At 44.2% G+C, this 24,316-nt stretch overlaps 1 protein-coding gene across 1 annotated transcript; it reads right to left on the reverse strand.

Moving 5' to 3' along the window:
• Positions 1–3,869: 3,869 nt before the first annotated feature.
• Positions 3,870–20,046, reverse strand: LOC101943437 (guanylyl cyclase-activating protein 1-like). The gene is made up of 4 exons (XM_005310837.3): positions 19,816–20,046; positions 11,927–12,076; positions 11,181–11,271; positions 3,870–6,807 (listed from the first exon to the last, which is right to left on the reverse strand). The coding sequence occupies exons 1-4, from the start codon at positions 20,011–20,013 to the stop codon at positions 6,680–6,682; spliced, it is 567 nt and encodes a 188-aa protein (XP_005310894.1). The 5' UTR covers positions 20,014–20,046; the 3' UTR covers positions 3,870–6,679.
• Positions 20,047–24,316: the final 4,270 nt, after the last annotated feature.

Raw genomic sequence — 24,316 nt, forward strand, 5'->3', positions numbered from 1 at the left:
TGTAGAGTCACAAATGTTCAACTTGTATGAGACACACACACACCCTATCATTGTACATGATTGTTTTGTTTTGGGAGGGTTTTCTGGTTTGGTGTTGGTTTGCGGTTTCTTGCTTTGTTTTGTTTTTGGTCTCTTTATACATTGCCTGGCCATACAGTGCACATCGATTATATATATAGAAAATGTTGACCTGCATTGGTGTAGACACCTAACACAACTTCAGGTAACTATTCCTTCCATCTGTAGTCCTTGTGCCATATAATGTTATCAGCTGCTGAGCCAAATCCATGTCCTTCATGATGGCATTGAGCACTAGACTATGCTACTGTTCCCTGCATTCTCCCTCTCTTCATCACCATCCTCTCCCCATCCCAAGCAGCTGGCCAGTATAATCTTTGCCTGCATAAAGAGGTGTTTGAATCTCTATAATATAGTTAAGGATGTCTGTGCTAAACTACAGAGCCAGCCCTGTCCTAGTTTTATTTGTCAGTCTTCAGGCTTTTCAGTTAAGTTGGCCCAGGTTCAATAATGAATGCAGTTTTCTAAATTTACTTTGCTCATTGGTGAAGTAAAAACGATCCACATGAATTTAGTTGTGATAAATGGAATTGCAAGTGGAGCATAGCACAGCAGTGGGAGTGGCGTTTCTACCCTTCCTATGCAGGGGGAAGGACTGACACAAAACCCCAACACTGGACAGAGAAAGCAGTAGCCAATCCAACACTGACATTAATACTTCAGGGAACTGACAGCTGCTCTTGTGTACTTCCAGACTAGGCTGATCATGGGTAATATTAGCTATCAGCCGACCTGAATTCAGATCCTGCAACACATCTGCCCAATATTATGTATCAAATAAGAGGAATTACAATGATCTGCACTGGTGTGTAGCATCCTTATCTGCCCCCTATGAAGACAAGACTCACATGTCTATTACTAAGGGCAAGAAAAGAAGGGAGGATATGACTCACTCCTTCATACCTATGTTGACTTCTTGGCATTATTCTTCTTTTGAATGACTGGAGGAAACTTCACCTATTAGGGAGCAGGCAGTATGAAAACAACTAAATGTTGTCTTCCTCATAAAAAGGATTATTCCAAAAAAGGATTAGTATAATAATAAAAAGCCAAAAGTTGAGTGGCCAGTGAGAACTTCAAGGACCAAAGCATTACTTACTGGCAGAAAGATCTGTGCTTAAACTGTGTTCAGGAGATTTCTCTGAAGCGACCTGCTATAGTGTGTAAGGTGCAACTTTAACTTTCCCATTTTAGAAGTGGTGATCACCCAGTGAACTGAAAGTGAAGGATGCACTAGCACTGAACATGGGTGGTGGTTGTCTTCTCTCATGAGACATAGCTCTGCTGATGTACAAATATTTCTGTAAAGAGCATGTTAAGAGGTGGTCAGGAACTGGCATTTTCCATCCCAGAGGAGCCATTCCTGTTTAGAAGTTAATACTTCCATGCTGACTCAGAAAAGGAAGTAAAAAAACCTCACAACAATACATTTTAGAATTTGTTAGTTCAAGATTTCACTTTAAAATTCTAAAATATTTCTTTTATAATTCCAATATATCCACTTCAGGTGGTTGACTTTAAAAGTGTAAATAAAAGTCAATGACAGTGCTATTGTTCCAACATCTTACATTTCAAAACCCAGTTGCAACGCTTTGGGGTTAAACCCAGACCAATAAGGGGTTGTGTCACCACCTGCCCTACAACTCTAGGTGCCATAAATGCTATACTGCTGTGGCTCACGGCCCGGACACCAAGAGACGAGCATACAGATAGGTGAGTGCAACTATGGTTCGGCACTCTGACCCCCCCTCTCCCCCAGCAGCCTGCCTACAACACAACCCACCCTGGCTACCACCAGCCTTACTTACTTTGTGCAGAATGACCACCCAACACCCTCCAGTTCTAAATTTCTCCCAAACCATCTGCCTATAGTGTCCAGGCCTCCTATTTGTAGCACTCACAGAACCTTACTAAAGTTCAGTCCTCCTTTAGTGTCAATACACTGCAGCCCATTAATTTAGCTGGGTTTGACACTTACTCTTTTTTTCAAACACAGCCCTAGGTTGGTTTACATTAAAAGTAAAACAAGTTTATTTAACCAAAAAGAGATCAGTTTTAAGTGAGTTCTAGTACAAGGGCTAAAGAAAAATGGTAACAAGCAAATAAAAGTAAAAAATATGCTTTCTAATGGCTAAGACCTAACTTAAAAAGCTAGAGTCTTTGTTCAAGGTAGATTTTTATACCACTCTCTTTCTTCTTTCCAGCCATGGCTGACTTTCTCTTCATAAGGGCCTTCCTCAGAAGGTGCTGGTTTCCCTTGTGTTCCTCGGGGAAAAATAACTTTGGGGTTCACTCCCCCTCTCTTTACAGTCAGTAAACCTTTGAAAAGTATATCGATCAAAATTCATTGGTCCTGCTTCAAGAGGGAGGAAGACTTTCTGGATATGCAGTCTTCAGCCCCCCTTGAGATTGCTAAGTGATCACTTTCCCCCACTTGCTTTCCTGATGGCTTTTTTACCCTTTATGTAAGTGTACCTTCATTGGCTCTATTGGATGATTAGGGTGGTCAGACAAACAAATACACATTTCTTTGTTTAGGGCAGTGGGTTTCAACCAGGGGTATGTGTACCCCATGGTATATTCAGAGGCTTCCAGGGCGTACAGCAACTCACCTAGATCAGTGTTTCTCAAGCTGGGTGTCGCAACCTGGTGGGACAGGTTTAGTGGGGTCGCAAGTGCAAGGCGGGTGTTAGGGTGTGGCAAGGGGACTCCGCGAAGCTAATTTACATACTTCAGTCCCGAGAGGTGGGCTCAGGCTTCAGACTCTTGAACAGGGTACAGTAGTCTGGAAAGGTTGAGAACCACTGGTCTAGGGTAGACTAGACTATGTATTGCTTGCCAAACATTTTAAGAACATAATTCTAGCACATATCCATAACTTGTTGTGCACATCCCATACATGCACCATGCAACAATATTAATGATCAGGGAATTATTAGTTCTCCAGTGCACTCACACAAATGCTCTCCCCCATAATCCATGGTGTTTACCATAAACCTCAGCACACTCAAAATCATTCTGTCCCACTCACATTAAATCATTTCACACCCTAAACCACTCCCTCCCTAGTAAACAATTTAAATTTCCATCGCCCTCCACCTCTGCCCATACTACACCCTGAATAGGCAGGGCGGTGACCCAGCTGCCCTAAGCTCTTTTCCAACTCTAGCTTCTATGCCTGGCTTCTTTTTCTATACTGTGAGAGCTGAAAGTGGCATCCATGCATCAACAACAAATATTAAATAACCTCTGATCCATAGAGAAGTGCTTGTTTGTGTAACTTCTCTAACAGCTAATAAATGAGATTACTATCATTTGTGCTGGGTGCAGTACAGCCCTTGGCAGTCCCAGCACAAGAGATTTGCAAAGGTAGCAGAAAGGCACCTTTTCCTCCCCAGTCCCTTCTAGTCTCTGCAACAAGTCCAGCTTTGATGCAGGGCTAAAACTGATGCTAGTTCTCTCAACAATAACCATCTTTGTGACCCAAATATTGTAGGTGTCTGGAAAATAAGAAAGAATGAGACATGAAGGCTCAAATAAAATCTATTTTAAAATCAAGTTTTTGCCCCAAAGTCACCTTTATTCCAGACAGAGTTTTGGGCTATTAGAGATCGGGGTGGGGGGAGCCGCAGGGGTGCTTCACGGAATGCTAAAAATGAACTGCTTTCTATTTACTCTACTTTAGGAGATGAAATACAAACATAGAACTAGATTTGTCTTCTCAGTGTGGCGATCATCCCTCCAAGCACCTGCTCACAATTCTGCTGATAAAAGGCACTGTCATGACTGAGTTTGGATTTATAGAATTTTTTATTCTTAACTGTACAAAGAAAGCCAAATATTTCCAAAAATCACTTCTTATTTACAAATCCTCCCCATCCCTTCAAAACAACGAAACTTCTTAATAAAGGCACATGCCCTGCAGGCTCCATCAGTCACAGGATGGACTGGCCACAGAGACAACAGGCAAACAGTAAAATTTTCCAACCAAAAAAAAGAACAGGACTAATGAGTCTAAACACAACACCATATTCCTGCACCTCACTAAAGCCCTGTTTTGCCCATTGCCTTGTTAGTGCAAAGCATCCATTGACTGTGCTGGATACTGTGAAAAGGGGTGACATGCTGGGTGTATGGACATGTCAGCTGACTTAAATAGTGTAAAAATAAGTAAATACTTACAGATAGCCAAAACTAATATGGAAACTGCACATGCCAAGAATATTATATATGCTCATAAGCATATAGAGCTACTCAGTACAAGACACAACAAGCATCTGTAACTATTTAGTGACTTCTCTTGAACAGCGGCAGCATATATGGAAAATTCTTTAGTGTCCTATAAAAGCAAAAACTAGATTTTCCCTGTGCAGCAGACACTGGTGTGCATTCCTCCCTATGCACAGCTCAGCGGCAGGGGTCACAGATCACTTGGGATTCTCTGGTGCAAGGGCTCAGTGTCACTAGGAATACTCTGACACTGCATCCTACCCAGAGTTCCACTGGCACCTGGCCAGAAGGACAACTGCAGCATCACTCTCTTCATAGGAGCCACCTCAGCCCCCAAAATGTACATGGAAGCAGTAAATGTCCCTTGCAGAGGAAAACTCATGTATACCAGAGTTTGACAAAGAAATTGTGCCCTGATCTCACTGGATTAGCAAAATCCAACACAGTGAACCACAAGTGTCTTCTTAGGAATTTCATGAGGTTGATGAAAGATGTGCATCTATAAATCTCTATCACACTTAGCTGGACTTGAGTTAGGTCGGGGCGGTGGCAGTAATCCCCTTCCATCCTGTTCAGCCAACAAATTTGCAGCTCGGTAACATGCACTCTGGTGCAAGTCATAATTTATTTGCTGAGCTTTGCCTCTCCCCATCCCACAGCTTTCTGCCAGCAGCACCAGTACCCCACATGAGCAAAGGTGCAGACCAGTTTACAAACAGTGTTGGTTTGAAGTACAGCATTGGGTTCAGCCAGGCAGCCACAGTATCAGAAACCAGACCATTTGTTAGCTGCATTGAAAAGAAAACAAAGGAGGATGTGTGACAAAGGGACGGTTTAATGATTCTACTGGCTGTCCCTATGCAAAACAAAGAGGCAACTGGTTCTGAGATACCAGAGCATGAGTGCTTGGTTCTCCACTCTGCTACACCAGTGAAAACTCAGTTGACATCAGAGGCATAACAGTGTGAGGAATCAGATCATGGCTTCAGGTGCAAAGAGCATAGAGAGGTGCGAAGACTGCAGAGAGGGCTTCATCACTGAGATACTGCTTTTGGCTTGCCAAGTTGGGTGGAGATCCTCCCCCCATGCAGTGTGACTGCACTTTGCACCTTTAATTGGACGGAAGAGTTCCATGTTCTGGCAAAAGCTGCAAACAACACTAATAATGGTGCCCAGTGCAATTCAGTCCCTGGGAGTCAGCAGGGAACAGGACCCATCACCACTGCTCTTTGGGCAGTGCTCCCCAAATGGTGAGTCCCAACCCACTAGTGGGTCATGGGAAGGTTCTAGATAGGTTGTGGGGCCCTAAGCAAACATACACTTGTCCTGGCCTGGTGCAGTCTCTCCTATCCCATGGAGTGGGTCCGGCTCCCATACTAGGCGCTGTGACCTTGCACATGGGTCACAATGCCTCTCACTCAAATTTGGCCTAGTCTCTCCTCTGTCATGACAGAGGGGTGGCTGGACCAAACCTGAGTGGCTCTGCGACCCTGTGCACCAGGTAGCAACACCTGGAGCTGGGAGAAAGGCCCAGTTCTGTGAGATGGGAGCTACTCTTGTGGGAGTGAGTACAGAGCAGCCTCTCCCACGACCTCTCCATTATACCAGGCAGGGAGGTATCAGGGAGGAGGATGCATATATGTAACCATGTGTGGGGGGGTCACAAAAAAGATAAAAATGCAGTTGATGAGTTACCTTAGTAAAAAGTTTGGGGAACCACTGCCTTAGCAGTTAATTTGTTTCTTCTAGTGAGTTGGCTTTGTGTGAGCAGGGCCAGTTCAGACAGGCTGCCAAACCTACAGCCCACGTGCGCCTCACCCAACCAAGGGAGGGTGAAGTGCTATCAGGACCATTAGTGCACTCACACCAATGCCACGTCAAGTGAAGCATGAGTTGCTTTGTGCTGACAGAGCTCTATGCTAATAAAAGCTGAATCCCCTGGGGCTTTCCAGCCTCCCTGTTCTCCAAGCTTTTGCCACAGACACAAACATATTCTGGACACATTACATATGTCCTACCCCATGGGGTTGACACTCTCCCCCGTTATCAGGCATGTCAGAGCAATCTGGGGCAGGCAGAGGGGAGAAAGTTGTGCACTTGGCCCTTTTGGCCCAGAAGGCCAATCAAATAGCATCATAGGGGTCCAAGTTTGCTGAACCAGCATTGTGTGTATGTGTCTGAGTTGCAGCATGTGTTCAAGCACACAAACACACACACGCAAAAGAAAACACGCACACACAGAACCCCGTCTCTCTCTCTCTCTCTCAACCCACATACCATATCTGTTTTATTCTCATGCCCACCTTCTTTACCTAGTTGCACACCCATCTGTAGTCTCTCTTTCACACACCCCTCTTTCTTCCAGATGGGTCTAGACACTGTGCCGCCGGTTGTTGATCATGGTCACAATGTGTGACAGGTCCAAGCTCTTCATCATCACCTCCATGAACTCCTCATCTTTTCTGGCTCCTTCCACAAACTCATCCAGTGAAAGCTCACCTGTTTCAGACAGAGACAGATGACACCAGGTCACTCTCATTCGTGTCTGGGGCAGAGAAAGGTGGGAATAATTGCCCCCTGCACAATCAGTGAGGCCACCCCTACAGAGTCAGTGTTTGGAAGTACCGAACAGCCTGCTCATTTTGAAGCCACCAGAACTGGCAGTGCTGGTAGGTCTGGAGCCTCCTTTATCTCCATGCAAGTCTGACCTTCGCTCCTGCCTCCTTCCCAAAAAGGAGTTAACCCATAAGAAACTAGTTCCTCTCCAGAGACAGGTCACTTGGGGTACATTACGGGGCAGTGTGCCATGCAGAAGGGAAGGTCTGTGGGGTCAAGGAGGAAGGGCCATGGGGAGACTGCTCTAAACAGTGAGTTGACATTGGCCTGAGACTCCCAGGACTAGCCTGAAGTACTGCTGTGCCCACCTCCCCCTCTACTGGCTCCTGCAGACAGTGCACAGCAGCAGCTTAGAGAAGCTCCATGCAGGCAAGGCAGCCAGCAGATGCATGGGAGTGGCAAAGATAATCTTCAGGGAACGGGCCTCTTTCAGAATTCACAGGGAGGCAACTGAATGGGGCTTATGTTGGGGGAATAGGAGAGCATTAGAGAGGGAAGGCCAGAGGACAGGAGACCAGAAAACCTATTTAAGCTAAAGTGACATACCTCCTGTGACTCTACTGCCTGCCCTGGCCCAGGTGGCTTTTTATTATCCCAAGCGTCAATTCCCCCAATCCCCATTTAGCTGGGACCCTGGTTTCCATCCCTAATTCCACTTTCTCTCTTGGAAAATTTCTGGCACCAGTTCTACATCCTCCATAAACACAGAGGGAAAAAATGATTGGATTTTTGCCCATATCTCCCTCTCCTGTCTCAAAAGGCTGGATTCTGTGCAATGCTGAGTCCTACAGTCCTCACTGGAAACAGAGAGATTGCCAGGGGTTGCTGGCTTCTAGGAACACAGGAATTGCAAGACTGGATCAGACTCATGGTCCATCTAGTCCAGTGTCCTTTCTCCAACAATGGCCAACAGCAGATGCTTAGGGGGAAGAGTCAGGAAACCTCACATTAAGGACCTAGGATTGGAAGGGACCTCCTGGGTCATCAAATCCGTTCCCTGTAATTACAGGAAACCCTGTCATATAATCTCGTTAAGAATGTATTTCAAGATCCACCCAGTAGCTAGTTAGTTTGTTTGCACCCACTACTCCTATTGGAAGACTGTTTCAGAACCTCATTCCTCTGATAGAAATCTTCTAATCCAACATTGCTTAAACAGTTGTTCTCCCTCTTTGTTGTTTCTCCACTGATGTATTTATAAAGACCAAGCATATCCTTTTTCTGCCTTACTTTTGCTAGGGTGCACAAGCCAAGCTCTTTTAGCCTCCTCACATGAGATGGGTACAAAAAAGAACTAGATAAATTCTTGGCGGATAGGTCCATCAATGGCTATTATCCAGGGATGTTGTCCCTGGCGTCTGTTTGCCAGAAGCTGGGAATGGGTGACAAGGAATGGATCACTTGATGATTCCCTGTTCTGTTCATTCCCTCTGGGGCACCTGGCACTGGCCACTGTTGGAAGACAGGACACTGGGCTAGATGGACATTTGGTTTGACCCAGTGTAGCTGTTCTTATGTTCTCTAGTCCCCAATCATCCTGGTAGCCCTTCTCTGTACCTGTTCCAATTTGAATTAATCTTTTTTGAACATGGTGACCAGAACTGTACCCAGTATTCCAGATAAGGTGTTCCCAGTACTTTGTAAAATGGCATAAATATTTCCCTCTCTCTACTGGAAAAATACTTCACCTGATACATGTTAGATTTGTGTGTATTAGTCAACTGCAGAATGCCTATGAGGCTCCAATGTAATGGAGCTATAAAAAAGCAAATGCAATCCTTTCTCATCCTCTGTCATTTCCAATGTTGACACACACACCCCGCTCCAGCCTACACAGAAATTCTTCTTGCTAGTTTCTAAGTGCATGAATTTGCACTTTAGGAAGCTATAGGATAATCTGTCCACAGGAAAGACTCCTCCTAAACCCCAATAGTTAGAGAGTGGCTGAAGCCCTAAAGCAGGAAGTTTATAACTCTTCCAGAACTCTTTTGTTAGTCTTCACTGTTGAAATTATGGATATGCTTATTATCCATATAACCATCCAATACCTCTTGAAGTCTCTGTTTGAACCTTGGCTTGAGACAGTTTGGCATTTTGCCACTGAACAACAACACTCATCAAAATGTGAAAATCTCTACCAGGGACAATGTGGCCCACAAGCCTGGGAAAAGAACTAGTAGCTGATGCTGCTCTGCTGCCTGTTCAAAAAAATAAAACCTAGTGTGACAGAGTGGGATATGGCTGCATCAAACTGTGAGTGATCTTTTGTTTTGTAAACTCCATTTTTGTACCCTAGCTGCCATTTTGTGTTCTAGGTTAAAAAAACAGCCTGGCCTGGACAAGGTCTGTCTGTTCCAGACACTGCCCCACTCAGGAGGCACATGGGACACCTTGTAGAGGACTATTGATGATGGAGCCATCCAGTTTGAAAAACTCTCAGTGACTGCCCAGCTCAGGGGACAATGTTTTTCTTCATATAGGACTCACATAACAGGTTGGCATTTCCCAGCTAGGTACCTGGCAGAACAGGGTCAGACAAGATTCAAGGAGGGGGCTCCTCTGAGAGAGGGGTCAGCATCTGTCAGAAGTCCAGGCTAGAAGAGGGATGGTACCTAGCCTGAAATGCTGTCTAGACCTCAGACTCACAGAAGGGGTGAGATCAGACTAAGTGGGGGTGGGCATGGGGCAGGGAGTGCGTCTCAGGACTGTTTGTTATTTTGCAAAGATCTGTAACTCTCTAGTGCTTTCCTCAGAGTAAATTGATAGTGATTAAGATTCCTTGACTAGGTCTGTGTTCTTTCATTGCTGACCAAATTGTCCCTGAAAGGGTTAATTGAGAAGCTCAGTGCTCCCACAGCGAGGTGGAACGCTGAGGGAACAGGTCTAAGGCAGCTGGACTGCTGAGCCCCACATCCCAAGGGTGGAAGATACATGTTGTGCACCTGGGAGTGTACTTTAAAGACCCAGAGCTTGGAACAGCGATTCAGCTTTTCCCCGACCTGGTTGATATAAGCGTACGTGGAATCCAGCAGTTGGCTTTACTCACATCAGACTTGTGTCCTCCCAGAGGGGCAATGGGCCATGTACTGACACTTAGTAGCTCAAGCAACAGAGAGTCCTGTGGCACCTTTAAGACTAACAGATGTATTGGAGCATAAGTTTTCATGGATGAATACCCACTTTGTCAGACACATGTTCACCCACGAAAGCTTATGCTCCAATACATCTGTTAGTCTTAAAGATGCCACAGGACTCTCTGTTGCTTGTTACAGATCCAGACTAACACGGCTACCCCTCTGATACTTAGTAGTTCAAGACACCTGAACTATCTGGAGTAGAGGGCCTGCAGAAAGTGGGAAGCTTACCTACCACAATACTGGGGTATTAGCCTAGACTCCAGCTTCCCAAGACAGATGTCCAAAAGCTGGAACTGGCCCAGACAAGGGAGGTATGCTGGCAGGTCTGACTTCCACTTCCTGGCTTGATCAGTTCTCTTCCACACTCCTCTTCCGATGTACAAACCTTTTCTCTACCCTTGATTGTTTTATCATTTTTTGTTGCCCCATATTAGAGCCTGTCATTCTCACAGGCTTCCCATTCATTTATGTCCAGCTGAAAAAGTTGCCCATGAACTCTCTGCTCTACCTTCTCTGATTCCAAATCCTTCATACCTCAGGATGATCTCCCCCACCTTCAGTATCCCCCCAAAACCTCCCCACTCAGGTAATTATAGGTCTTTCAGTCTGACAGTGATCCCAGACAAGATAATGGAGTGGCAGATATGGGACTTGATTAATAAAGACTGAAAGGAGGATAATATAATGAATGCCAATCAACAAAGCATTCAGAAAGGGAAGTGTAACACCAACAGATGCTGGTCGTTGTCAGGCGGGATCAAACCGGGAACCTCTGGAGCTTAGTGCATGAGCCTCTACTGCATGAGCTAAAAGCCAACTGGCTGTTAGCACAGGCTGTAGAGCAGAATCATTTTATCTCTCTAAGTGGTCTCGGTGCCACTAGATAGGACAGAACACCACACCCAGGAGATGTGTGGTTTACAGAAGCATTAAATGAGAGGAGCAATGCCTCAGAAAGGGCATAGATGGAGGAGTGTGTGAGATCTTATCAAAGACAAGAGAGCATAAAATTAGCAAGGAGACTACTGGAGGAGACTGGGCCCCAGTGTATTGCTGGCAAGATGAAGTGTGAGGGGCTGAAGGATGAGCTGAGTCAGAGGGCAGAGACAGGAATCTCACCATCGCCATTTACATCGATCTTATTGAAGACTCGGTTGGTGAACTCCTCCGCACTAGTTTCATGGTCACAGCCATTAATAGCACGAATAGCCTGGAAGAGAAGAGGAGGAACTAAGCAGCTGGCCCAGGATTAATCTGCTGCCATGGGCGGGACTGATCAATCACACACCTCATAGTGCAGGCTCAGAATATAAAACACTCACAAATGGCCTCAATATGAGCAAAGGTGTAGCCCCACTCCCACCCACCGTTTCCACGGGAAAAGCCTGGGGAAACCACCAAGCCTCACAGCATGCCCTGAAGGGCATGAAATCTGGACTCTGGTGGATGGAATGGGCAACTAATGCTCATTGAGCATGCCATCCAACAGCCTCCACTCATGCAAGATAGTGGAGTACTAGCCCAAGCAGCTACTAACAACTGCCCATGAATCAGACAACGATAAGGGAAGGACCCAAATTACTTATGCCTTTAGAGGTTAAAATACACCCCTTGAACTTTACCTGGAAATCAGTTTGTACCAAGGAAAAGTCATGGAGCCCTGGTGGGGTCACATGCTCTCCAGAGGTAATGTTGCTGGATAAACAGACCATATTCAGAATTAGTTGCAGTTATTCATTCAATTTAAGGTGCAGAATCTCTCTGGACTCTCCACTGGACTCTCCGCCGGTGAGATTCAGTGTGGGCATCCCACTGATTTACAGAATAATGAGGGCCAAAGTGTACACAACCCCCTGTGTTATCACCTTAATGATGTTGAGCAGTTCATGTCGGTCAATGCAGCCATTGCCATCCACATCATAGAGCTTGAAGTACCAACGTAATTTCTGTTCCATCTTTCCCCGGAGAACTAGGCTGAGTGCAGCCACATACTCCATGAAATCGATATACCCATCCTGTGGGAAAAAGAAAGGGAGCATGAGAGTTAGGGTTCACAGGCATAGGTGCTGAGAGAGTCCTGCCTCTATAGCTAATATCTCTGCAAGGTCAGGAAAGGTGTAGCTAAGTGCCTGGGCACCAGAAGCTTGGCCTTAGTGGAAAATGGCTGGCTTTAGTCTAAGTTGGGAAGAGGAAACAGGCAGCAGCCTGGCTCTGCTCAGGATGCATGCGATAGTTATGGGTCAACTTCAGATTTTTCTACAAAATGGTTCTGGAACACTTGAGAAAACAGGCTCCATGTAATTATTATCTCTTACATGTTTATAATAGCTCCTGTGCTCAGTGCTTTCCAGATGTGAAGCCCTCACTCCACATGTACATGAACATGTCCTTCTCCCCACAAGCCATGACTGATTAGGGGGCAGGAGAACCAGCCCCAGAACACTGGTTGGCTAGAGGACTGGGATGACATCTCACCCCTGACTTCCTGCTGTCAGCCCATTTCTCATTGTAGGCAAGGAATGCCAATTCAGAGCAGGAGCTCAGCCATTCCCAAGTGGTTGTGTCCATGCCAATCAGCTGGCACAGAGGCTGAACTGCATACAGGAGCCACAGGGCTTAGGCAAGAGCACACATTGCTATTGCTACTGCTGGGAGGAGGAAGAGACCCAAATGTATCTTGAACTTGGGGTTAGGGTATCAGCCTAGGGAGCAGGCTGGGGCATATTCACAGGAAAGCTGGGAGGATGGTCCATATGCAGCAGAGGAGACCTGACCATCACGGCATCCATGAATATGGACACCAGACAATGCAGCAGAGATGAACTTACCACTCCAAGCTCGCATTGGCAGTGGAAGAAGTAACCCTATTTTGGGATTAAGAAATTTGGCCAGGGGCTGATAGGACACCTAATCAGGTTAGAGAGCTTTCCTCTGTATATTTAGGCACAGGGGACTTGGTCCATTGTACTATTGCTGAGGTATGGGGAGGCATGTGTGACTTTCCCCTCCTAGGGGCCCCTGAATGGTCCTTTGTATTAACTGAGGTCTGGCTCTACCCAGCTAAAAGTGTTCGTCTATAGCTGAGTGCAGCAGTTATTTCTGGGGTTAATTTCTGATTCAGAGAGGACAGAGACAGAGGTCGGGGAACAAATAGGGATTCGCCTGTGCTGAGATAATAGCATGGATCTGGATGCCATGCATCCTAATGTACTAAGGGACTTCACAGATTTTAAGGCCAGAAGGGACCACTATGATCAAGTCTGACCTCCTACATAATGCAGGCCTTAGTTGTTACCAACTGATTCTTGCATCAAGTCCATAAAGTCTGGTTGCAATACAGCAGTGGTTCTCAACCAGGGGTATGTGTACCCCTGGGGGTACTTAGAGATCTTCCAGGGGGTACATCAACTCATCTAGATATTTGCCTAATTTTACAATTGGCTACATAAAAAGCACTAGCGAACTCAGTACAAACTAAAATTTCATACGACTTGTTTATACTGCTCTATATAATGAAATGTAAGTACAATATTTATATTCCAATTGATTTTATTATATGGGAAAAATGAGAAAATAAGCAATTTTTCAGTAATAGCATGCTGTGACACTTTTGTATTTTTATGCCTGATTTTGTAAGCAAGTAGTTTTTAAGTGAGGTGAAACTTGGGGATACTTGGAACAAATCAGACTCCTGAAAGGGGTACATTAGTCTGGAAAGGTTGAGAACCACTGCACTAGAGCATAACTTTTAGAAATATAACTAATCTGGTTATAGTGATAGAGAATCCAGCACATCCCTATATAAATTGTTCAGCAAGTTAATTAACCCCATCACAGATATTATTGGCCTGCCCCTGCCAGCCACCCATGATACTGCTATGAGGGAACTCAAGCCACTAGGTCCCTAGGGTGTTTTAAGCATCTGGAGCCTAAATAGAGTCCAGCCATTGCCCCTCCACCTTGGGATCCTTAGGTACAGTCTCAGAGTGCAGACCCTCTGTTTTGCACTCCCTCCTGAGAGCTGGAAACTATGATGATTTTGGTGATCTGTCTCTACAGCTTATGAAGTCTGGTTAATATTATGGACGTGCTCTTATGAAGACTACTGTATGATGAATGCCTCTCTGTATGTGTATTCATTATTCCATTCTATTCAGAGACATATATGGCATTCCTCACCATAGTATCTGTGCATGGTTGCACATTAAGCAATGTGACCACAGATATGTTGTATGTTTACTCTCTCATCCTCTTCCCCCAGAAAGCAGCATGTGCAGTGGAAAGTCTTGTTTTGGTGGTGTATGGGTTGTATTTTTAATATAAATATACCTGTTGCTATGTGTTTATGTTAGAGAAGGCAAGGTCAAAGAAGTGCCTGGCATTAAATGAGGATATTAATATAATATAATATCATAGAAACTTGGTGGAACAATGATAATCAATGGGACATGGTAATACCAGGGTACAAAATACTGTATATAGGAATGACAGACCAGGGCACACTGAGGTCTGGCTCTACCCAGCTAAAAGTGTTCGTCTATAGCTGAGTGCAGCAGTTATTTCTGGGGTTAATTTCTGACTCAGAGAGGACAGAGACAGAGGTCGGGGTACTATATGTGAAAGAAAGCATAGAGTCAAATATAGTAAAAATCTTAAATAAATCAAACAGTACCATAGAATCTCTAGGGACATAAATTCTGTCCTTGAATAAGGAGTACAGCAATAGGAATATACTAGCGAACAGCTGACCAGGATGGTGATGGTGACTGTGAAATGCTCCAGGAGATTAGAGAGGCTATAAAAACAGAAAACCCTATAATAATGGAGGAGTTCAACTATCCTCATATTGACTGGAAACATGTCACCTCAGGGTGGGAGGCAGAGAAAAAATTTCTAGACACCATTAATAACTGCTTCTTGGACCAGCTAGTCCTGAAACCCACAAGGGGAGAGGTAATTCTTGATTTAGTCCTAAATGGAGCACAGGATCTGGTCCTACAGGTGAATATAGCTGAACTGCTCAGTAATACAGATCATAATGTAAACTTACATTTAACATCCTTGTAGGGGGGGAAATACCAAAGAAACCCACCACAGTAGCATTTAAGTTAAAAAAAGGGGAACTACACAAAAATGAGAAAGCTAGTTAAACAGAAATTAAAAGGAACAGTCACAAGAGTGAAATGCCTGCATGCTGCATCAATACTTTCTAAAAACACCATAATTAGAGGCTTGGACTATATGCATACCCCAAATTTAAAAAAAAAAACTGTAATTGGACCAAAAAATGCCACCATGGTTAAATGATAGAATCATAGCAGATTAGGGTTGGAGACACCTCAGGAGGTCATCTAGTCCCACCCCCTGCTCAAAGCAGGACCAACCCCAACTAAATAATCCCAGCCAGGGCTTTGTCAAGCCGGGCCTTAAAAACTTCTAAGGATGGAGATTCCACCACCTCCCATAGGTAACCCATTCCAGTGCTTCACCACCCTCCTAGTGAAATAGTGTTTCCTAATATCCAACCTAAACCTTCCCCACTGCAACTGGAGACCATTGCTCCTTGTTCTGTCATCTGCCACCACTGAGAACTGCCTAGCTTCATTCTCTTTGGAACCCCCTTTCAGGTAGTTGAAGGCTGCTATCAAATCCTCCCTCACTCTTCGCTTCTGAAGACTAAATAAGCCCAGATCCCTCAGCGTCTCCTCATAAGCCATGTGCCCCAGCCCCCTGATAATTTTCGTTGCCCCCCACTGGACTCTCTCCAATTTGTCCACATCCTTTCTGTAGTGGGGGGCCCCAAAACTGGACACAATACTCCGCATGTGACCTCACCAGTGCCAAATAGAGGGGGACAATCACTTCGATCGATCTGCTGGCAATGATCCTACTAATGCAGCCCAGCATGCCGTTAGCCTTCTTGGCAACAAGGGCACACAGTTGACTCATATCCAGCTTCTTGTCACAGTAATCCCCAGGTCCTTTTCTGCAGAACTGCCGCTTAGCTAGTGGGTCCCCAGCCTGTAGCAGTGCATGGGATTCTTCCGTCCTAAGTGCACTTGTCCTTGTTGAATGTCATCAGATTTCTTTTGGACCAATCCTCCAATATGTCTAGATCACTCTGGACCCTATCCCTATCCTCCAGTGTATCTACCTCTCCCCCCAGCTTAGCGTCACCTGCAAACTTGCTGCGGGTGCAATCCATCCCATCATCCAGATCATTAATGAAGATGTTGAACAAAACCGGCCCCAGGACAGACCCCTTGGGCACTCCGCTTGAGAGCAGCTGCCAACTAGACATCGAGCTGTTGATCACTACCTGTTGAGCCCAACAATCTAGCCAGCTTTCTATCCTCCTTATAGTCCATTAATCCAATCATACTTTTTTAACTTGCTGGCAAGAATACTGTGGGAGACCATATCAGAAGCTTTGCTAAAGTCAAGATATATCACGTCCACCGCTTTCCCCATAGCCACAGAGCCAGTTATCTAATCATATAAGGCAATCAGGTTGGTCAGGCACAACTTGCCCTTGGTGAATCCATGTTGACTGTTCCTGATCACCTTCCTCTTCTCCAAGTGCTTCACCATATGAAGTGGGTGCAGTTCTTTGTCACATATTTTTCCTAATGGCACAGAGAAAGCAACTGCCTTTGCATTACAAATACTCACCACTTCTAAGAAGAACTAGGCACCAATAGACTGTGAAGCTCTCAGCATTATCTTTGGAATTCGGAAGTTCCATACCTGTATGTATGGTAGACATTTTACCTTGCTGACAGAACATTGCCTGATCCTTTCAATTTTTGTACTGAAAGATGGAATTCCGCCATTAGCTGCTGCTTGTATGCAATGTGGGCATTGCTACTTTCAGCTTACTCCTATACTATTCGATTCTGTAAAGGAACTCAGCACTGCAATGTTGTTGCACCTCAGGAGAGTTCTCAAAGTCTTAAGCTGTTCAGGAAAATTGGCTCTTAGGTCCCCCCACGATAATCCTGGTATTAGGTGAGACACTTATGTAATTCAGCTCCTCACACTAGGGATTGATTTGTTTCCACTATTAACCCTTCTGCTTTTTTCACTCTCATGTCTATAATACAAGTTAAATATTCCTGCACCCACAGCAAACACCTCCTGCACACAGCACTTGGCCTTGCACAGTGTGTAGTGTCCAAGACCAATGCATGGATGCATTAGAAAGCTTGGATGATCTCGGCTCAGGTTCAAGGATGTTTGCAAGAGGGACTTGAAAATGTTCAATGCTGACACTACAAGCTGAGAAGTTGAAGCTAGCAATGGGCTACACTGGAGGGCTGTGCTGCACCAGGGAGTCAAAGAAACTGAAGAGCGGTGGTTGAAAGAGGAAAGCAAAGAGGCATGCATAGCTGGCCTCAAGCATGAATAGTGTGTTGGCTTCATCATGTGGCTCTGTGCTTTATGCCTGGGTTATCTGTGGCAAGACTGTCACTCGAGAATTTGACTTTTTAGTCACTCGCAATGTTGTAGCATAACAAATGGTAACTCAAGACCTTTGGTGCTTACACCATCATCTTTCGAGACAGATGGTTGCCATTCACTACAAAGCTACACATAGTCTTAGTCCTGTGCTCTGTAATAACTCTATACAAGAGCTCAACACATTAGGCTTCCTTCATATTTATTAAAGGAGATCAGTTGTACACCCTGTGTGAGATGGGAGGTCACCTGTATTGACCTGCCAAACCTCAGCTTCATACCCATTGCTCTTGGGTTGTTATGGTTTTATTTAAATACTCCAACTTCAAATCTAGTCATTTTATATATATATATATATATATATATATATATATATATATATATATATATATATATATATAAAAAAAAAAAGAGTGAAGGTCCCCTTTTAAATAATTAATATTTACTGCACAACCTGGTGCCTAAACACTATTGTGCCAGGCACTTGGGAATATATATAATATTATTTTATCATTAATAATAACCTATTGAACATCCCCCTTCTTCAATAGTTCTCACAGTCCCAAAATACCTCAAGAAAGTGACTCTGGAAAGAAAGTTTCAGAGTGGTAGCCATGTTAGTCTGTATCAGCAAAAAAATACAAGGAGTACTTGTGGCACCTTAGAGACTAACAAATTTATTTGGGCATAAACTTTTGTGGGCTAAAACCCACTTCACTGGATGCATGCAGTGGAAAATACAGTAGGAAGACAGACAGACCAAGTAAATTTGTTAGTCTCTAAGGTGCCACAAGTACTCCTCGTTCTTTTTCCTGGAAAGCAAAGGGCTTCGTCTGAGCTGTCTTAATATTTTTGGGTGGGCCTGCAAAACAATTTCCTGTTTACCATGGTCACCACTGTAGACACAGGACTGACCTGTGGATTTTAGGAAGGGACAGTGATTCTTTGGGATATGAGATATTTATATAGAACCCTCAGCCCTGTACTGCTGTACAGGAGTGCAGCTGCTCATCTCTCTCAGCTTTATAGCTTGATTTACATCCATTTATATTTTCAAGGCTGTTGTCACAAGGAAGGAAGCTAGAGACATACTGTTTTCCTAAATGAAAGCAGACAGCTACCTTTAAATTTCCAGACCCAATGAATCAATGGCTCATGACTTGGCTGTACTGGGCCCCAAGGCAGCTCTGGTGCTTTTCAGTTTCTAAGCACTCCACTGTAAACTGACTGTACTTCCCAAAAATGCTGTAAAAGCAAAAGGACAGAGGATGCCTCAGCATCTCTATAGAGAGATGACACCTAGGGAAGCACTTGGACCTGGTAACTCCTGCAAGACCTTCTGATTCCCCTTCCCCCCGTGCTTTTCTTTCCCTCTACCAACCTGACTGCAGTCATCTATCCAATTCACATCTGCCAATGATTAGTTCCCTCCTTGACCCACAGATACATGCTCCTTTCTAGCTTGCCACCTCAATAAGATAGTCAGTAGCTTGCAGCAGGGAGGTAGCTACATGGGATGCATCAGCCTTGGAATCAGGAGTTTCAGGGAGGAGTTCTACCCTGCCTCCTAGGTGCTCTAGACCCCATTTCTCTATCCTCTGTTGAAAGCTCTAAGCTGGACCCCCTACACATCCATAAGACAGTCATTTCAATTGCAAACAGTCTGGAAATTGCCCTATTGTGTAAAATCTACAGGTAAATCTATTTTAGTGTTCCATATTCTCAAGTGATATCTGATACTGGGCAAACTACAGGACTGTAATAAAAGGACTGAAAAGAGCCTGGTTCAACCTGCATCCACTTCCTACAATGCTCTATTAACCAAGCAAGAGAGATACACTGCAGCTTATGGCAAGCACCTGATAAGAGGGTTCATTATGCAGGTGACCAAACTCAGGACACACAGACAATGAAGTGCCATAGCAGAAGATGCAGGAACCTCTCTTACACGAGAATCATCCAAGAATACAAAAAAGGAATGTAAAATGCATAATTTTGCATTCCTACACACTACAAATACACAGGGTCCCTGAAATATACTAATCCTGCCAGAGCAATGAACAGTAATGTGACAGTCAGGCTCCCCTCTCTTTCAATATTCTAAACTCCATCTTGCTCCCTAAGGCACATTTCTTACATTCAGATGTTTAAGTTTGATGCCCCTGCTATAAAGCATTTTGCTGACCAAGATTTGGAAGTAAAATCAGAGATGCAAGCATGACTGCACTAACTGTGATACTTTGGTTTCTTAGACAGCCTTGTACTGCTCAAAGTTTCCCATTGGGTAAGAACATACCTTGTTCATATCAAAAGTGCGGAACATCTGTTCAATGTACTCATTGGCCGCAGGATCCAGCCCCCGAAGCCCAAAGAACTGTTTAAATTCATGCTCAGTCAGCTGTCCTGATGGACACTCGGTCATAAACTTTTTGTACCAATGGTGGATCTCAACGGTTTGCAGATCATCTACTGTGGAACTACCACTGTTCCCCATTTGCGTGGTGGGATGCTAAGAGCCCTCTGGAATCACCTCTTCCTCTTATTGTTCTCAAAGCAATCTCTGCCTGCTGCCTTCCACCTTCACTCTCAACATCAGCTCATTTAAGTGAGGGATATACCCTCCCAGAAGCCAATTACAGTTGTTAATCTGCTCTTATGCTGACTTAAAAACCTTAAAGCCTCAATGATATAAAGTCTCCTGGAAATGGAAAGAAGTTGAAGGATAATCTAGCAAAGCACTGCTATTTCAGGAGGCAAATCAGAAGGGGTGAGAGATAATCAGATACTGGCAGGAGGAACTGCCTTGGTATTGCCCTTGTTTTCCATGCATTGGTCTAATTTTACATGAAGATGTTATTCGACCTTTCTGGCCAAAAAAGGCTGAAGGCTGTGGTGTTTGCAGAAAAAAAAAAAAAAAAAAAAAAAAGAATTAGAATTGTGATCTGCTCCTCTCTGTGGCTTCACAGTGACTGAGTCAAAGTCTTGGATAACATCGTATAAAACACATATGGGGAGATTTTGGTATCGCAGAAACTGGCAGAGAAGACTCATAGGCAGAAAGGGCAATAACCTTCTCTACTCTAGAGATTCCATTACAGCCTCTCTTCTCACACCCAGTTTCCCTTCCGCACAACCAGGTCTTTCTTTAGAGTCCCCTTTCACACAATAATACATTATTTCTACAGTGTCCCTCACAAAGGACCAGAACACTTTTTAATTAAACTAAGAATCATCTCTTCAATTTTGGCATGAAATCTGGAACAGTGGCCACCAGTTCTGCAAGCAAAGAACCAATACTAAATGTACAAGGCTACCTAAATATTCACTAAAAAGAATGAGGAATACTTTGTTAAAGACTAACATTTATTTGAGCATAAGCTTTCTTGGGCTAAAACCCATTTCATCAGATGCATGCAGTGGAAAATACAGTAGGAAGATATATACACACACACACACACACACACACACACACACACACACACACACACACACAGAGAGAACATGAAAAAATGGGTGTTGCCATACCAACTATAATGAGAGTACTCAATTAAGGTGGGCTATTAGCAGGAGAAAAAATACTTTTGTAGTGATAATCAGAATGGCCCATTTCCAACTGTTGACAAGAAGGTGTGAGTAACAGTGGGGGGAAAAATAAGCATGGGGAAATAGTTTTACCTTGTGTAATGACCCATCCACTCCCGGTCTTTATTCAAGCCTAATTTAATGGTGTCCAGTTTGCAAATTAATTCCAATTCTGCAGTTTCTCGTTGAAGTGTGTTTTGGAAGTTTTTTTGTTGGAGTATTGTGACTTTGAGGTCTGTAATCGAGTTACCAGGGAGGCTGAAGTGTTCTGCGACTGGTTTTTGAATGTTATAATTCTTGATGTCTGATTTGTGTCCATTTATTCTTTTGTGTAGAGACTGTCCGGTTTGGCCAATGTACATGGCAGAGGGGCATTGCTGGCACATGATGGCATATATCACATTGGTAGATGTGCAGGTGAACGAGTCTCTGATAGTGTGGCTGATGTGATTAGATCCTATGATGGTGTCCCCTGAATAGATATGTGGACAGAGTTGGCAACGGGCTTTGTTGCAAGGATAGGTTCCTGGGTTAGTGTTTTTGTTGTAGGTGTGTGGTTGCTGGTGAGTATTTGCTTCAGGTTGGGGGGGGCTGTCTGTAAGCGAGGACTGGCCTGTCTCCCAAGATCTGTGAGAGTGAGGGATCGTCCTTCAGGATAGGTTGTATATCCTTGATGATGCGCTGGAGAGGTTTTAGTTGGGGGCTGAAGGTGACGGCTAGTGGCGTTCTGTTCCTTCCTTTGTTGGGCCTGTCCTGTAGTACGTTACTTCTGGATACTCTCCTGGCTCTGTCAATCTGTTTCTTCACTTCAGCAGGTGGGTATTGTAGTTGTAGGAATGCTTGATAGAGATCTTGTAGGTGTTTGTCTCTGTCTGAGGGGTTGGAGCAAATGCAGTTGTATCTTAGAGCTTGGCTGTAGACAATGGATCATGTGGTGTGGTCTGGATGAAAGATGGAGGCATGCCATGCTCTGGTGATGGCCTTCATACTTATCTAACACATACATTCCTCATGAACACACAAAACAGAACTGATTTACACAGAAAATTTGAACAGGAACATCAAATTACAATGCAAGAGAAAAAAAAACAATCATTGCATTCTTTTACTTATTTTAAAATGCTAAACCTACAACAAAGTGGTCACCCTAAAATGTCTGTTACTGCCTTGAAATCAGCTCAGACACAGATTCTGGCTGATGCATCTTTACCAATGGCCACCCTAAGCCATTCCTTTCTGCTTTCAGAAAGGGTGGCTGGCAGGATAAGGTTAGATCATACGTCAATACATGGTATATTATTCTTTATCTTTCATTCTAAATTATACAAAATACAAACATAAAATTCTACTACTACAAGCATTCAATATAAAATGAGAAGTTATAAAGTGTAAAAAATTGATAAAGAAGGCTAAAGACATCGGGGGGGGGGGGAAATCAGACCTAGCTGCTTAATATAGAGTCCCTGTGCTGGAACTAGGGTTGCCAACATTGTATTTCAAAAATAAGGAATTTTTCTTAGCACTCCTGCCCCACTCACATCCCAATATCATCATCATCATCATCTAATAAGCAATACTCACCTACGTTCACCAAGGGCATTTCTTGATGCTTTTTGCTGCACTCAGCAACTCTGGATCTTGCTGTATAGAGATGAAAAAATAAGGGACCTCCCTTGTAATAAGGGACTGTTGGCAACCCTAGCTCAAACCCAGAGCAGCAGGCGAGTCTGTGTTCCCCTTCCAGCACTCAGAAAAGGGTGTACAAGCCCAACATAAGAACTATTGAGACCATAATGTGACTGAAGACTGAGCCTTAAGGATAAGCCAAAGAATAGCTCAAGAAGGGGGCAGAAATATCTTTTATTGTTCTGGACTTTGTTACCCTAGAAAAGTTGTAAACAAAACATGACCTGGCCGGAGAACTCGGCCACAAGAGGAGGCAGGGCCAGAGCACCCATAGCCATAGGGTGCACTGCTACACCATGCACAGCTACGAAGGGGTGCTTCAGCGGTGAGTCCACCTTTCTACACACATTAAATGGATTAAATGCTGGATAACTGACAGATCACAAAAAAAGTAGTAAATCATCTGAAGACTTGAAGTATCATTGACTGTTCAGACAGAAGAACTTTGAACTGGTAACATTTAACTAATACTACAAAATGGAGAGACTTCCTGGGTGCCCGATGAATCTGTACAAGATAGTACACATCTTGCAAGTCAAGGGTACTGATCTAGGGAGGGTTTGAGAGAAGTGAGTGTTATGTGAAATCTGATGTCATAAATTTACATGTTTAGTGTCAGAGGTTGAAAAATCAGACTCCAACCCCCTGTCTTTGTTGCAATCAGGAAGTATGGAGAATAAAATCATCTCCACAAATTGGGGAGGAACTCTCTGTCAGACCCCATTGTAACATCAAGTCTCTCTTGCTGCATGACCACCTTGTGAGAGTGGTCCCTGAACAGGAATGAGTGAGGGTAGGAGGAGGAATGGACTGCAATTGTATCGCTTAACCATCTTGAATGACCTGAAGTACCCATTGGTCCATAGTTATTCCAGTCCAAGCCTCCTTGAAGGATAGGTGGGAATCAAAAGTAGAGAAAAAAATATATTTGTGACAATGCGGTTCTGGCGGAACCCAACTGAGAGTGCCAACTCAGGACAAATTGCTCAAATAGGGCAGTTACAGCCCAAAGCTGGGGTTTTTTCCACCTCTAAGGCAAACCAAACCAGCCAGACTAGGAGAACTTCGGTCTCATCCCCTGGCTAACCGCAAGTCTCACAAGCAATCTCCTTAGACACTCCAGTTTCCCAATATTACCACCAGTGCCACTCGTTATGGGGACAAATGGTTATGAAAACCAATACCCCAGTAAAAGAAAAAGGTTCTCCTGATCCCAAAGGACCAAGCCCCAGACCCAGGTCAATATACAAATCGGATCTTCCCCACAAATCACGCTGTTGCCAATCCTTCAGAATCTAAAATCTAAAGGTTTATTCATAAAAGGAAAAAGATAGAGATGAGAGTTAGAATTGGTTAAATGGAATCAATTACATACAGTAATGGCACAGTTCTTGGTTCAGGCTTGCAGCAGCGATGGAATAAACTGCAGGTTCGAATCAAGTCTCTGGAATACATCCCCCGCTGGGATGGGTCCTCAGTCCTTTGTTCAAAGCTTCAGCTTGTAGCAAAGTCCCTCCAGAGGTAAGAAG

The sequence above is a fragment of the Chrysemys picta genome, chromosome 1 (genome assembly GCF_011386835.1).
Source record: "Chrysemys picta bellii isolate R12L10 chromosome 1, ASM1138683v2, whole genome shotgun sequence".
Lineage (NCBI taxonomy): Eukaryota > Metazoa > Chordata > Testudines > Emydidae > Chrysemys > Chrysemys picta.